At 42.9% G+C, this 12,745-nt stretch overlaps 1 protein-coding gene across 1 annotated transcript; it reads left to right on the top strand.

The window, feature by feature from the left end:
* Positions 1-733: 733 nt before the first annotated feature.
* Positions 734-12,530, top strand: LOC309335498 (protein SSUH2 homolog). The gene is made up of 10 exons (XM_081850551.1): positions 734-1,054; positions 1,428-1,557; positions 2,895-2,955; positions 5,294-5,418; positions 6,270-6,332; positions 7,674-7,756; positions 9,230-9,322; positions 9,823-9,928; positions 11,149-11,256; positions 11,763-12,530. Exons 2-10 carry the CDS (start codon positions 1,519-1,521, stop codon positions 11,901-11,903), a joined length of 819 nt encoding a protein of 272 aa, XP_081706677.1. The 5' UTR covers positions 734-1,054; positions 1,428-1,518; the 3' UTR covers positions 11,904-12,530.
* Positions 12,531-12,745: the final 215 nt, after the last annotated feature.

Here is a 12,745-nt window from a genome sequence, read left to right as displayed (position 1 = left end):
ACCTTGGCTCCATTCAGATGTCATGCTAAATCCTAGTTTACCAGGGGTTGCCAATGTGGCTGCAGGTGCTAGCATGCCCATTGGTACCACCTCTGGTGCCTGTGTAAGGTCTTGATAAATATCCATGATGCATGAGAAATTTGCCCTTCCTCCTAAGTTCTTGTTTGCATTGGCTCAGCATCACTACGTTGTACCTACATTTGGTGACTGGTGCCCATGGCACTTTCTCAAATCCCAAAGGTACCCACTGGCGCCAAACCCTTGACCTATCACTTGCGTAATAAAGATGAAATGGTATGTGTAGGTTTCAGTGTTCCGTACGATTCATTATATGTTTGAAAGATGACAACGTTTAACGTCTTCCTTTTCCTTAACTTTGTTGTAGGTGCCGCCATTCCTAGAGGCATGGCTCCTATGTATGTTGCTCCTATGTATAACACAGGCAACATATCTGGCTATGAAGGCACAACCACTGCAGGCGAGTACAAATACAAGTGGTGTACTTGTTGGTGGGGACTCTAGTTCCCTAAAGTGTATGCTGCAATACAAGTGCTAGTTTTTAAGGTGCTTCCCTTGGGCTTGATTCAGACACTGCAGCATGATTGCTAACAGGAGTAAGGCCTTGTCAGCTTCTCACACTTGCGCCCCGAGATCTGCACTGGTTGCTGATTCGTTACCTGGCCAAGTTCAATGTGTTGCTATTAGTATATAAAGCCCTTAACAATTTGGGACATAGCTGTCAACATTTTGCTTTTCTTAAGGGAAATTCCTTTATTCCGAATAGGATTCCTCGAAAGAAAAGGGAAAAGTTGACAGCTATGATTTGGGACCAGTTTACCCACATGTGCCCACTGCATGAATGTTTCAATCCATTATTGCCAAGGAGAACTTTCTGTTAGCATGTTGCTCGTGAGACCTGAGAACATTCACAACTGCTTATCCTGCTGTTCTTACCCGAACACCATTTCTTTACAGGAGGAAAACATTGCCCACCTCCACCTAACTTGATTCCTAGACATGGAAATGGGCAACAGCCGCCCCAGAGAAAGTGGAAGTAAGTGGATACTGTTAAGCATTCTGTTGTGGACCTCCTTCTCAGGGTCACATGACAGTGGTGTGGGTGGGGCCAGAGGCAAAAATGGGCCAAGCAGGGCATGCAGATTTCACCTTTGTTCAGTAGGCTAGTTTCCACAGACACTCCCACATCTCTCCCCAGCCTCCATTCAGAAATTCACGAGGTGTTTTCAGACTTCAAAGACATATTCTAACCGGGCCTGGGGAGAGTTGTGAGGGCCCGAAAAAAGGGATATGGCGTGCATATTTGGTTCTTGACCCTGAGGTCCCCTGTCCCCCACCCCAGACAAAGAGGACTATGGGAAGGTTGGCGGTCAATTTTGCTTATCCCTCCTTTTGGTCCTTTCCTACAGTGTTCCTGCCATTTCAGAAGATGAAGCCAAAGAAGCTTTTATCCAGTACGCTTCCAGCAAGTGCTGCTACAGCACAGACCCAGCCAAAGAGATGGTGTTTAATGACTTTCAGTTATTCAATACCTACAGAGTAAGCAGTATATATTGGTAATAGTATAGCTATGCAGGAGCAGCTGTTATGGTGGAGGCAGAGGCATTGCCAGTCCGACACACCTGCCCCAACCACACCACCACCTTGCCCCAGTGCCATCCAGGTAAGCCGCAGTGACGCTGGTGTTGGGAAGGCAGTTCTGTGCTTCTTCCCAACCTCAGCACACCAGCCACTGCCGCTGCCATTTATTTATTTTGATTACTATTTTTATATTCTTAATGGTTAGCTGCCTTGAGTGTGGAATGTCCTTTCAAAGAATAAACAAACAAGAAATAAATAAAAGGTATCATTCATTCCTAACACCACATCTTACTGTGCCGTCCGCAATGGCATAGCTAAGTCTCTATGTGAAAATTGGGGATACTTCATATAGGGCATTTAATTACCAGTGCAAATTGATGGCAGTTCACCTTTTGCCTAAATTATGAGGTGCCCACTTGGACTGTGGAGGTAATAGAGCGCTTGAAGTTATTCTGTGGTGCTGTTGTGCAGCAGAAGGTTGTGTTTGTTTAAGGCACATAAAGAAAAAATAATAAAGATAAAGAATTTTGCAAATTGAATTTTCCCTTTGGCCACTGCATGGGTCATGACTTCAACCAGAGTTGGGGGACCTGTTGTCCTCGAGGTGTTGATGGACTCCAGCTTCCATCCATCATCTTTGACCATCAGCTGTGTTGGCTGGAGCTGAATTGGAAATCAGAAACATCTGGAAGGCTGCAAGTTCCCCATCCCTGGCCTAACCTGTCTGAAAAGACAGAACTTTTAAAGTTCACTAGGCATGGAATCAAGTCCTTTCTCCAGAGACATATTGGAGCTGGCAGGCGATTCTGAAGGATAACTCACATTTCTGGTTCTTCTTGGGATTGTTACCTTCATGAATGTTTCTGAACTTTTTAATCTAGTACCAACATTGCTGGATATTTTGCCCGTCTCAAGGCAATGTTTTTGCTAGCATGAACATTTCTATGCATGAACATTTCTATGCGCTGTTCAAAATTGATACACATTTATGGATTTATTTTCATGACATTGCAACTTATTTTTTTAGTATCTGCTGTTCTTTCGTATTAGCATGAACACTTGTAGGTGGGGACATTCTGGTTTTTTTTAGTATACATAACCATTTTGAATTAATGCATAAGAGAGGCATTTTACTTGTACTGTTTTGTAGTTTTCTGGTGGTTGCTTTGTGTTGGCTCTAACCAGAGACATTTTAAGGTGTTGCTTCCCTGCGTATTTGCCCTAAGCCAATTTTAAAAATCTGCTGACTATTTCTTAATTGGCAGTGAAATGTTTAATTGAAAGTTGTTTCTTAGTATAAACTGGAGACCTTCACTCAATCAAGATTCTCTGAATATAAGGCGGAACCTTATGGGGGTAAGTACCGCTATGCTACGCTACACTACAATCCAGCCCCACTTAGGCCAGACTGAACCATCCAAACCCTTCACAGTGTAGTGCATCTCCTTTTACTTCTGCCGGCTGAGCTGGCCTCCTGCCAGTCACCAGTTGGGCAGGCAGGAGTCCCGTTGACATTATCCCAGAGGATACTCAGCAGAGGGCCTTGAAATGGGTTTCCAAGGGTGGGAATGGGGCTGAGCTGGCCTGGGATGCAATGAATCATGAGCTGGTCTAACAGCAGGCATCAGGTGACATTAGGCCAGCTTTTCCTGCCCCCACCCCCAATTCTATGGCCACTGAGCAGCTGAGGATGTTGTGATGGCTCTGCCACTTCACAAAAGGCTGTGTCAGCAGGTGGTGGGAATTTGGGTAGCAACCTGAGAGGAATTTTACAGGAATCAGCTTTTATTACTTTCTCAATACATTATGTAAAGGACTCAGTATTATAATATAGAACAAGGCCTTCAACCCAAAAGTACATATTTGTGAACCTTTGTTCTATCGTGTGATGCGATTCGGTGCTTCTGTGCATGCGCGTGATGTCATTTTGTGCATGCGCGTGATGTCATTTTGCGCTTCTGCGCATGTGCGAGCACCAAAACCTGGAAGTAACCAATTTCAGTACTTCCGGATTTGGCACGGCCCGCAACCCGAAAACGCGCAACCCGCAGCGTTCATAACCCAAGGTATGACTGTAATTTGACTATCTTCTTCTATCAATAATGAGTTATACGTTAGCCAGCTTCCTCTCATATTTTTCTTCTTTACGGCCTTTGCCTCTAATGGAGATGTCCAATGAGGGGTGTTAGGTTCCATCACTCTTTTATATTTTTCCCAAACCCTAAACAGGGTATTTATTACTATATGGTCATTAAAAGCTTTATGTACTTTGGATTTATCATATTTTAAATATGCATGCCAACTGAAATGGTTGTTATTCCCTTCTAAATCTAATAGCTTGTTATTTTTAAGATGACACCAGTCTCTTATCCAAGAAAAGCAGACTGCTTCATAATATAATTTTAGGTCAGGCATGCCGCCCCCAAACCCCTTTCTTTAAGGTCAATAAGCGTGTGTGCTTGCTTTGTTCTAAAACACCTGAAAGCATCAGATGGAACTCGGCTTTAGTTTAGGCCACCTTATCTCTCCATTTTTGTATGTCCTGAAAACACAGTATGGTGGTACCTCAGAAGTTGAAGGGAATCCATTTTGGAACTTTGTTCAACTTCTAAACATTTGGAAGCCATGGGAGGTGCGTTGTAGGTTCGGGTTCCAAAGAACGTTAGCAAACCGGAACAAAACTTCTGGTTTGTGGCGTTTGGGAGCCAAAACATTAAACTCACAAGGTGTTCAGGATCCAAGGTATAGCTAAAGATGGATGCCCTTCACAGTTTTGGTAGAATTGGAGAGTTCCTCAAAGACACCCATCCTGACTTTAAATGAAACATTGGTAAGATGAGACTGTACTACATAAAGTGCAGAAGAAATTTATCTGTTTCTTCTGAGGTCATTGTCTTGGTATGGTATCAGAAGAAGTCCTGAGATTGACAAAGGTCACAAACAAAGTCTGAAAGCAATTTAAAGTATATTTCTGTACAATACGACATGAAATGAAGCAGTGATAAATTGTTGATCTTACAACTTGGATGCCTGCTTACTCATAAGACGATATGTCCTTGGTTGCTTTGCAGCCCATAATTGATACTAGATATGTAGCACAGGTTTTCTTAGTGAGATCAGGTAAACTAATGGGTCTATATTTCTAAGTAGAGAAAAGAATTTAGGTCACTGTAGTTATTAACTGAAAAGTTGGGGAAACAAAAATGCGGCAAATTTATAATTGGTGTAATTTTAAAGAAGTAATTTTGTTTGTGTTTGTTAAGCAAAAGAGGTGGCATTAAAATCAGGGGACTTTTGCAACAGTGGCTCCTGGAAAATGATAGTTTGAAAATGGGAAGCCATGCTATTGATTTTGAAGCATAGTTTGCACTGCAATCCATGCAAGGGTAAACCATGGGGAAGAACGGATGAGGACGTCACTCTCTTGTGAGGGGAGGAAGTACACTGCTTAGAGATGACTGAGCAGTAAATTAATTACTGAGCAGTAAATTAATTATTGAAATGCTGGTGACAATCATGATGATGAAAGCTGGCTCCCGATAGCAAACTATCATTTTGCTGTAGCGGTTAATATGCATGCTCTTATTTTGCTTGTATTGTGCATTGGAAAACATAATCTTCTCTGAGGCCAAGCCAGATGGTAGTGTAAGTGCGGCTGTCAGAAAATAGTCCAATCCAGCTTTTCTTATACCAGGTGGAGCAGTAGATTCCTACCTGCGTGGGACACCTCCTTTGCCTTGGGATGTGAGAGCAGATGCTCCTGGAATGTTCCAAGAGAAAACCCAGAGAATCAGAGTGCCTCATACATCAGCATTAACGGTACAGAGCTAATGTATCAATGAATATGATGGTATACGTGGGTCCATGCATTTTGTCTGGCCAGCACCCTTCCCCTCCTCTTTGGCACAGTCCTGTGCCTTTTTTCTTCAAGGTAACTCCCATTGAACTCAGTGGGGCTTACTGCCAGGTAAGTGTTCATGCCGGGTTGTAGCTTGAGGCCCTGATTTTGGGCTGTGTCTGTGAGGGAGGTCAGGGACTGTTTCCCCAACTCTCTTGGTGCCAGTAGCTTATACTCTTGTCCTTATCCTGTAGCTTATCCTGTTGTCCTTAATTACAAGATAGTTATTATCTCTGAGTTGTTCCTGTTGTGGGAGAGATTTATGAGAAGCAACCAGTGACTGTGGGCTAGAGTCACGTAAGAGGGAAGCAGCTCGTTGGAGTTTCTCAGGCAGCAGAATTGAAGGAACAAAGTTCATGATCAGATTTATAATGGGATATAAGAGCAGAAAGAAGCAACAGAGGAATGTTGTTGCAAATTGTACACAGGTTTACTGGTAAGAGTTTGTGCAGAAATGGTTGTATAGGCATTTAGGTGGATCATTATGTGACCCGAGTAACAAGAGGGTTGCGTAATTTTGGAGGTAAAAGAGTTTTGTTTTCAAATGAGATGACTGAAGGAAAGTCAAGAAGGAAAGGAAAGTCATGCCAGGTTGTAGTCATGCCAGGCTGAAAGTCAAGAAGGAAAATAAGTGTTCATGCCAGGTTGTAGCTTGAGTCCCTGATTGATTTTGGGCTGTGTCTGTATGAGCAGGATAGTATTTCCAGACAACCCAGCTCCAAATAAAAGCTACTGGCTCCGTTTTAACACTCACCTTTCTTTGATTTTGAAGGCTTGCCCAACATGTGGATCAACTGGTAGACGTCACTGCAGTAAATGCAACGGCAACAGCAAGGTAAGTAGTTGTGAGTAAGGAGGATGTTTTGCTTAGTGTGGAGTTTTGGTTTTGTAGAATAGTGAGGATACAGATGAGAAAATAAAAGGTGGTGGAGGAAGCGAAGTGTCTTTTGTGCAGTAGCATATCCTGCTATTGTCTAAACAGCTGATGGGATGTTGACTAGTAGGACCAAATTGGAACCCCAGAGATACAAACTAGAAAGTCAGTAAATATTTGGTATAGCAATTGTACTGGATGTCGGGGGTATCCATTTTCTATACTGGATTTTCTTCCATATTTGGAAGCTCAGAACAGAGAACAGTTAAAACTACTGACTACGTAATCATGAATGTGAAAAATATTAAAGTAAACATTGCAATACCACCCCAAAATTGATAAAAGTCACGACTAACAACCCTTCCATCAATTTTTAATCTGTTAATTCAGAAAAAAAGTTTATTTTTATTTTTAAAAACCTACATTTTTACATGCTTCATGAAAATAGAAAGGGATGAAGTATGGTGGAATCGAATAGAGTATCAAAGGCATTGCTGAGAGCAGCCTGCTCCATGCCACTATAGTTCACAGATTGATGGAACTGGGCAGCTTCTCTTATTAAGAGGCAAGAAATCTCCAGCTGCATCTAGGCAGTGTTAAGAAAGCAGAAGGAGAAGGTCAACACCTCTCACTTGGATGGAATCAGCCAGGTTGGGTCAAGGAGACAGGGAAGTCCTCTGTCACAGAGGGAAGACCTTTGGATTTTTGACCAAGACAAAGTGGTCTTCATGATTGACCCTTCCCCTCATACTTCAGCACCACGTTTCATGAGTTGCAGGAAACAGATCTTCTAATAATTTTTTTGTCTCAGATGGCAGCAGTTTGAGGTTCATAGGGCATTAAAAATATACTTGGTGGAGAGTGGAATCTGATTCCCGGGGTGGGGGTGGGGAGATAGTCCCCCTTGTTTCCCACAAGCAAGTCACCCAAGGCTCTCTTGTCTTGAGAACCAACAAAAGCAGGTAGAATTGAGAAGGATTGGATCTAGCCAACATTTCTGACAGGTCTGCAGTTACAGCTGACTTTGTGGTCCATTTGCCCATAGGAATACCTCTTCACAACAATGTCCTCATTGGGGTATGTACAAAGGTGGTGCCTTGGGCCTCTCCATCTACATTCCCAGGGTGTTACAAGATGGACATCTTTGCTTCGGCAGATAGCACCTTAATGACTGATAGAGAAAGTAGTGAAGTGATTCCTTGTTAAAGATGATCATGGAGATCTGATTTTGCCCAACGAGTGTTTTGTTTGGCGATACCCTACTTATTTCTGGCTCTTTTGTCTAAAATTAAATCCCAACAGCAACAGTGTGGGAGATGTCATGGAAGAGGAGTCCGGTTTGTGGACGACACATGTAAACAATGTTTGGGAAGTGGACTTGAAAAGTGCGTGAGTCAATATGCAAATATATGAAGAAGATGCTCATTTTTATTGCTACTGTGGGGTTAGAGTGTTGCACTATGTGTGACAATTGCACTGCTTCCTGGTCCCCTGATACATGAGATACCATGGGCAATCGTATGGTGGAGCTTCAAGCTATAGGTTCAACAGATGATAGGTTCACACGTATATTGTGCTAGTGCATGCATGTGTAAATATCTACTTTTCTCTTGTTACTATAGCACAGTTGCTCAGAGACTGAGGCATAGACCAGAAAGTCTTTGCTTCAAATCTTGCCTTTGCTGTGAACTGAGGCTGTATACACACTATATACCTTTAAAGCACATTCAAAGCACATTCTTTCCCTCATAGAAATCTGGGCACTGTGGTTTTCTCCTCTCAGAATTAAAATTCCCAACAACGCCCAACAAACTACAACACCCCTTAATTCTTTGAGAAAAATAATATGTTTTGAATGTGTTTTATATGTATCACGGGTGCTCAGCCTCACTCATTGGCCTTGGGAAAGCTGCAGGATGAAAGAGACATCTGCAGTATGGGAATAATAAGACTTAGCTTACCTTCAGGGGTGTGCAAATGTTTGAAATACTGCATGTGAAGGACTTAAAATACCCTAAGTTAAATTTTTAAAATTAAAAATATAGGAAGCATTGTCCTAGATCTTTCTGTAACTGAATTGATTCAAATGCATTTTGCATTTGGGAAGGAATTTGTGCCCAAATGTAAAATAAAGCAAAAGGAGTTGCCTAATGGCAGCACGCTGAAATGAGGGCTATAGTGTAACTGTCAGAGAAACTAGGGGGGGGGGGAAGCAAGTCTCTTCTGTTTCATGATTTTTCGCATTCAGAGATGTGTACAGTTGTTTTGCAAAATTTGAATTAGCGTGAAAAGTTAGACTATGAAAAGTTAGCGTGAAAAGTTATGCGATGATGCTGCAGCAGCCTCCCTGAAGCAGCTGATCTGTGCCCGAGTTTGGGGGGGGGGTGTATGGAAGCCTGTGGGAGTTCCATGGTGGAAAAATACATATGAACAAAAGGCTGCCTTAGGGATATGTATGAAATAGAAGGATCCGAAGAAAGCAAGTGAAGCAGATTTCCAGCCCTTAACCCAAACTGTGGGGCATGCCGCACTGCATGTCTCTGTGGGCCTGTGTTGGCTAAGTATATTCAAGAGAGCAGAAATAGGGTTGCCATCCCCTGACTAGTATTGGCCAAACTGGAAAAAGTTGCTAACTGAAAAAGAAGCTCTGCTTGTTATGTGTCTTGAGACCCAAGAGATAGCGGCATTTCCCAACAGAAAAACGAAACAAGAAGACAGCTCTAGAACTGAGAAACCTCTATTCCATTGGTTTTGCCAGATTATCCTTCCCTTTTTGTGTGTGTTTCAGCTGGGCTCACATACCGAGTAGTTTCATTACATTTTATCGCACCTTGTGTTTTATTACATTTTATTTACAGTTGCCAGGAGTGTTCTGGTACGGGAACAACAGTCTGCAACGATTGTGGAGGAAAAGGACAACTGCTGTCGTTCATTGAGCTGCAAGTTGAATGGCAAGTCTTCTCAAAATAGACTGTGGTGGAAAGGGGAGGCTGCTTCTAACTGTGTGGAAAACTGGCTCTGCCTACCAGAGCCGCCTGAGTTTTACCTTCAGCATCATGAGTGAAAGGATCCAGCATAGATGCTAGAAATGGTTACTCAACTGATCTGGAAAATATGGGCTTGAGACCTCTTGTCACTTAGGTTAGCTGTATGGGGCTAAATGACGCACTGCTCTGGCTCAATCTGCACCGACGGCTACCTTTGAGCATTGTGCCAGTTTTGTGACTTCATGAATTTATGGTCAGTGCCTGATGTGGTTCAGTTCCCCCATGGGACTGCACTGTGTTTGATATATGTTGGAGATTGGGCCGGCTCTTTGACCCCACGTAAAAAGGTTACATAGCAGGGGGAGCCATTTTGAGAGCGTTTGGTTTGAGAAGGGTGTTGTGCTGTGAAAACAAAGAAAGGCTGCAGGTTGTCATTACAACTTTTCTGCCTTTTGCCTTCATAGGAAGAACAACGTTTATGAATATGTGGCAGATGAAAGATCTGGATTTCCTATCGAACTCTTCAAAACGGTTACTGGAGAGACGTTGTTTGTTGATGACAGCCCCATGGTAATGAAATGCTTTCAGCAAAAGCAGTAATGCAAAGAGAGGCAGGCCTTGAAAAGGATTCAACTTAAGTGTTGACAGTTAATTAATTGATGGACCATATTTCACCATATAATGTCCCCCAGACACATAAATCTTCCCCCACCCTACTCCAACCTCTGCTACCTCTCCCTCACCCTGGGCCACAACACACACAGAATCATAAAAGTAATTGTAGCCATACAAAAATACACAGGTACGAATGTGACATGTCTGTGCTCCTCCTTCCAGTCATGGAACTGGAGAAATTTTGGTGTTGGGTGACAGTGGCGCTTGGCCCACTTCAGTAGTGCATTTGTCAAATGGCAACACATTTTTCTGTGGAGGCCCACGCTGGGGCTTGTTTCGGCACTGGGCTGCCAGAGCATTAGAAGTGCCAAAGTGGGAACCCAACCTATCTCTGGCTCCCATTTCCACTAGACATTGAAAACAGCATCATACCACATTAAACAGTCATGGCTTTCCCCCAAGGTATCCTGGGAACTGTCTTTTGTTAAGCATGCTCAGAGTTGTTAAAAAGGTAAAGGAACGCCTGACCATTAGGTCCAGTCGTGACTGTCTCTGGGGTTGCGGTGCTCATCTCGCTTTATTGGCCGAGGGAGCCAGCGTACAGCTTCCGGGTTATGTGGCCAGCATGACTAAGCCGCTTCTGGTGAACCAGAGCAGCACAAGGAAACGCTGTTTACCTTCCCGCCGGAGAGGTACCTATTTATCTACTTGCAGTTTGACATGCTTTCGAATTGCTAGGTTGGCAGGAGCAGGGACCGAGCAACGGGAGCTCACCCCATGGTGGGGATTCGAACTGCCGACCTTCTGATCGGCAAGTCCTAGGCTCTGTGGTTTAACCCATAGCGCCATTCCTTTCAGAGAGCTGCAGTTCCCAGAGTGGTTTACTAATCCCTCTTCCCAGGGAACTCTCTTGATAATTTTATGTAAAAGAGAGAGGGCTGGACAGGGACATACTGGGTTGCCCAGAAACAGCCTGGCTTCATCATCTCATATTGGCAACAGTAGTTTGCTCTGCATTTTACTTACCTGTCCGCAGTGCAGGCAAGAGGCTCTTCTTGGGTGGTATGCAGTTGCATGTATACGTAATGTGATAAAACAATGACTAGCCTGCTCTTGCTCCTCGCTCAGGACTTCAGTTTTCTATTTGTATATCTTTGAAATTTGTGTTTCCATAGGTATATCCAGTGATTAGTTTTCCTGATTTTGGCGTCAGTCAAGCCTCCAGCAATGCCGTTGAACAACACCAAGCTCAGTTTGCATCTACAAGGCGGATACTGAGGCAGGCAAGTGCTGTGAATATTAACTGAATCACCACTGAGGCGATGGTCCTCAGTGCTGTGGTCCAAGAGGATTGCCTGGAGCGCTTCCTTCCCCCATGCAGGGTCATGGCGAAATTCATACACCTGCTGGCCTCCATCGGCCTGTGCCCTTGCAAACATCCTAAGCTTTGTAGGCTTTTTCCATATTGTTTGGCCAAGTTCCTACATTGGCAGCACCCTAGGCTAGTTGGGTCAGAGAATAGGGATGGGGAACTTCTGGCTTTTCAGGTGTTGTTGCACTCCAGCTTAAGTAAGCCCAGCAGGCATGCCCAATGGTTTGGGACAAGAACGTCGGGAGGGTCCCAGATTCCCCATACCTGCCAGATAGGGCTGCAGCATGTCCGTATTCAGAATGTGCCTAAGTCTTGCCATTCTTCTATGTATAAAAGAAAGCCATTCGGGTTTGAACTTTTCTGTGAACGAAACACTGATGTTTAGATCCTAAAAGTATCTTCTTTGTGTTTTTACAGAGGCAAACAATTGAGCTGATACTTCTCACCAGGGTACAATATTTGTGGCATGGCAAACCTTACTCCTTCTATGTTTATGGCAAGGAACGCAAGGTGCATGCGGAGGATTATCCACAGAAGTGTTGCTGTACCATCCTGTGATTATTATGGGCTATTTCAACTGGTGTAAAAGAAGCACTGTTGATCAAAACTTGTGGAATATTTGCAGTCCCTCCTCATCCCATTTTTTTTTAAAAAAAGAAGTCTATTGTCCCACTTTATAAGAATTGTGGAAGATGCTTAAATAAATTGGACATAAAGGACTAAAGTTTGCCAAACTCCAGGATTAAATATTAGAAGGAGAAAAAAGAGCAATCAGTGCAAGGATGTCTCGTGCACAACAGAACATTCCTGCCCCCCCCCCAGCGTGTCTCCTCAATATGTTCTTTTTTTAATGCTTTATTCACATTAAAAAGATATAACAAAGAAATATATATAAAATCAAAATAGAAAAACCAAAAGGAAAATCTCATTTTTTGTTCACTGTACATTCTTGAGTTCCCTACGACTTCCCACCACCCCATCATGCATTTACTTCTTATTTTATCTGGTGCAATATTAATCTCTATTTTCTTTTTAATCGTCAGTAATATATTCTCTTATAAATATCCATCGTAACACCGAAGTCATTCAAATCCTGCCACATTTATACTAGTACAATAATCTTTAAGATATTTTTTTATACATGTCCCATTTCCAAATAAATGTTTGTTCAGTATTACCTCTCAATTTGTCTGTCATTTTTGCCAGTTTGGCAAACTCCATCAATTTGCTCTGCCACTCGAACTTTGCTCGGATTTTCTCTCCTTTCCAATTCATTGTGATTAGTATTCTTGCTTCTACAGTAGCATACAAGAATATTTCTCTCGCAATTTTTGGTAAGTCTAGGCCATGTATCCCTAAGAGAAAAGCCTCTGGGTTGTTGTTTTTTTTATGAAGGATAC

The sequence above is a fragment of the Podarcis erhardii genome, assembly GCF_964252035.2.
Source record: "Podarcis erhardii genome assembly, chromosome: 2".
NCBI lineage: Eukaryota > Metazoa > Chordata > Lepidosauria > Squamata > Lacertidae > Podarcis > Podarcis erhardii.
The sequence above is the reverse complement of the archived record's forward strand: the minus strand, read 5'-3'. Positions and strand labels throughout refer to the sequence as shown.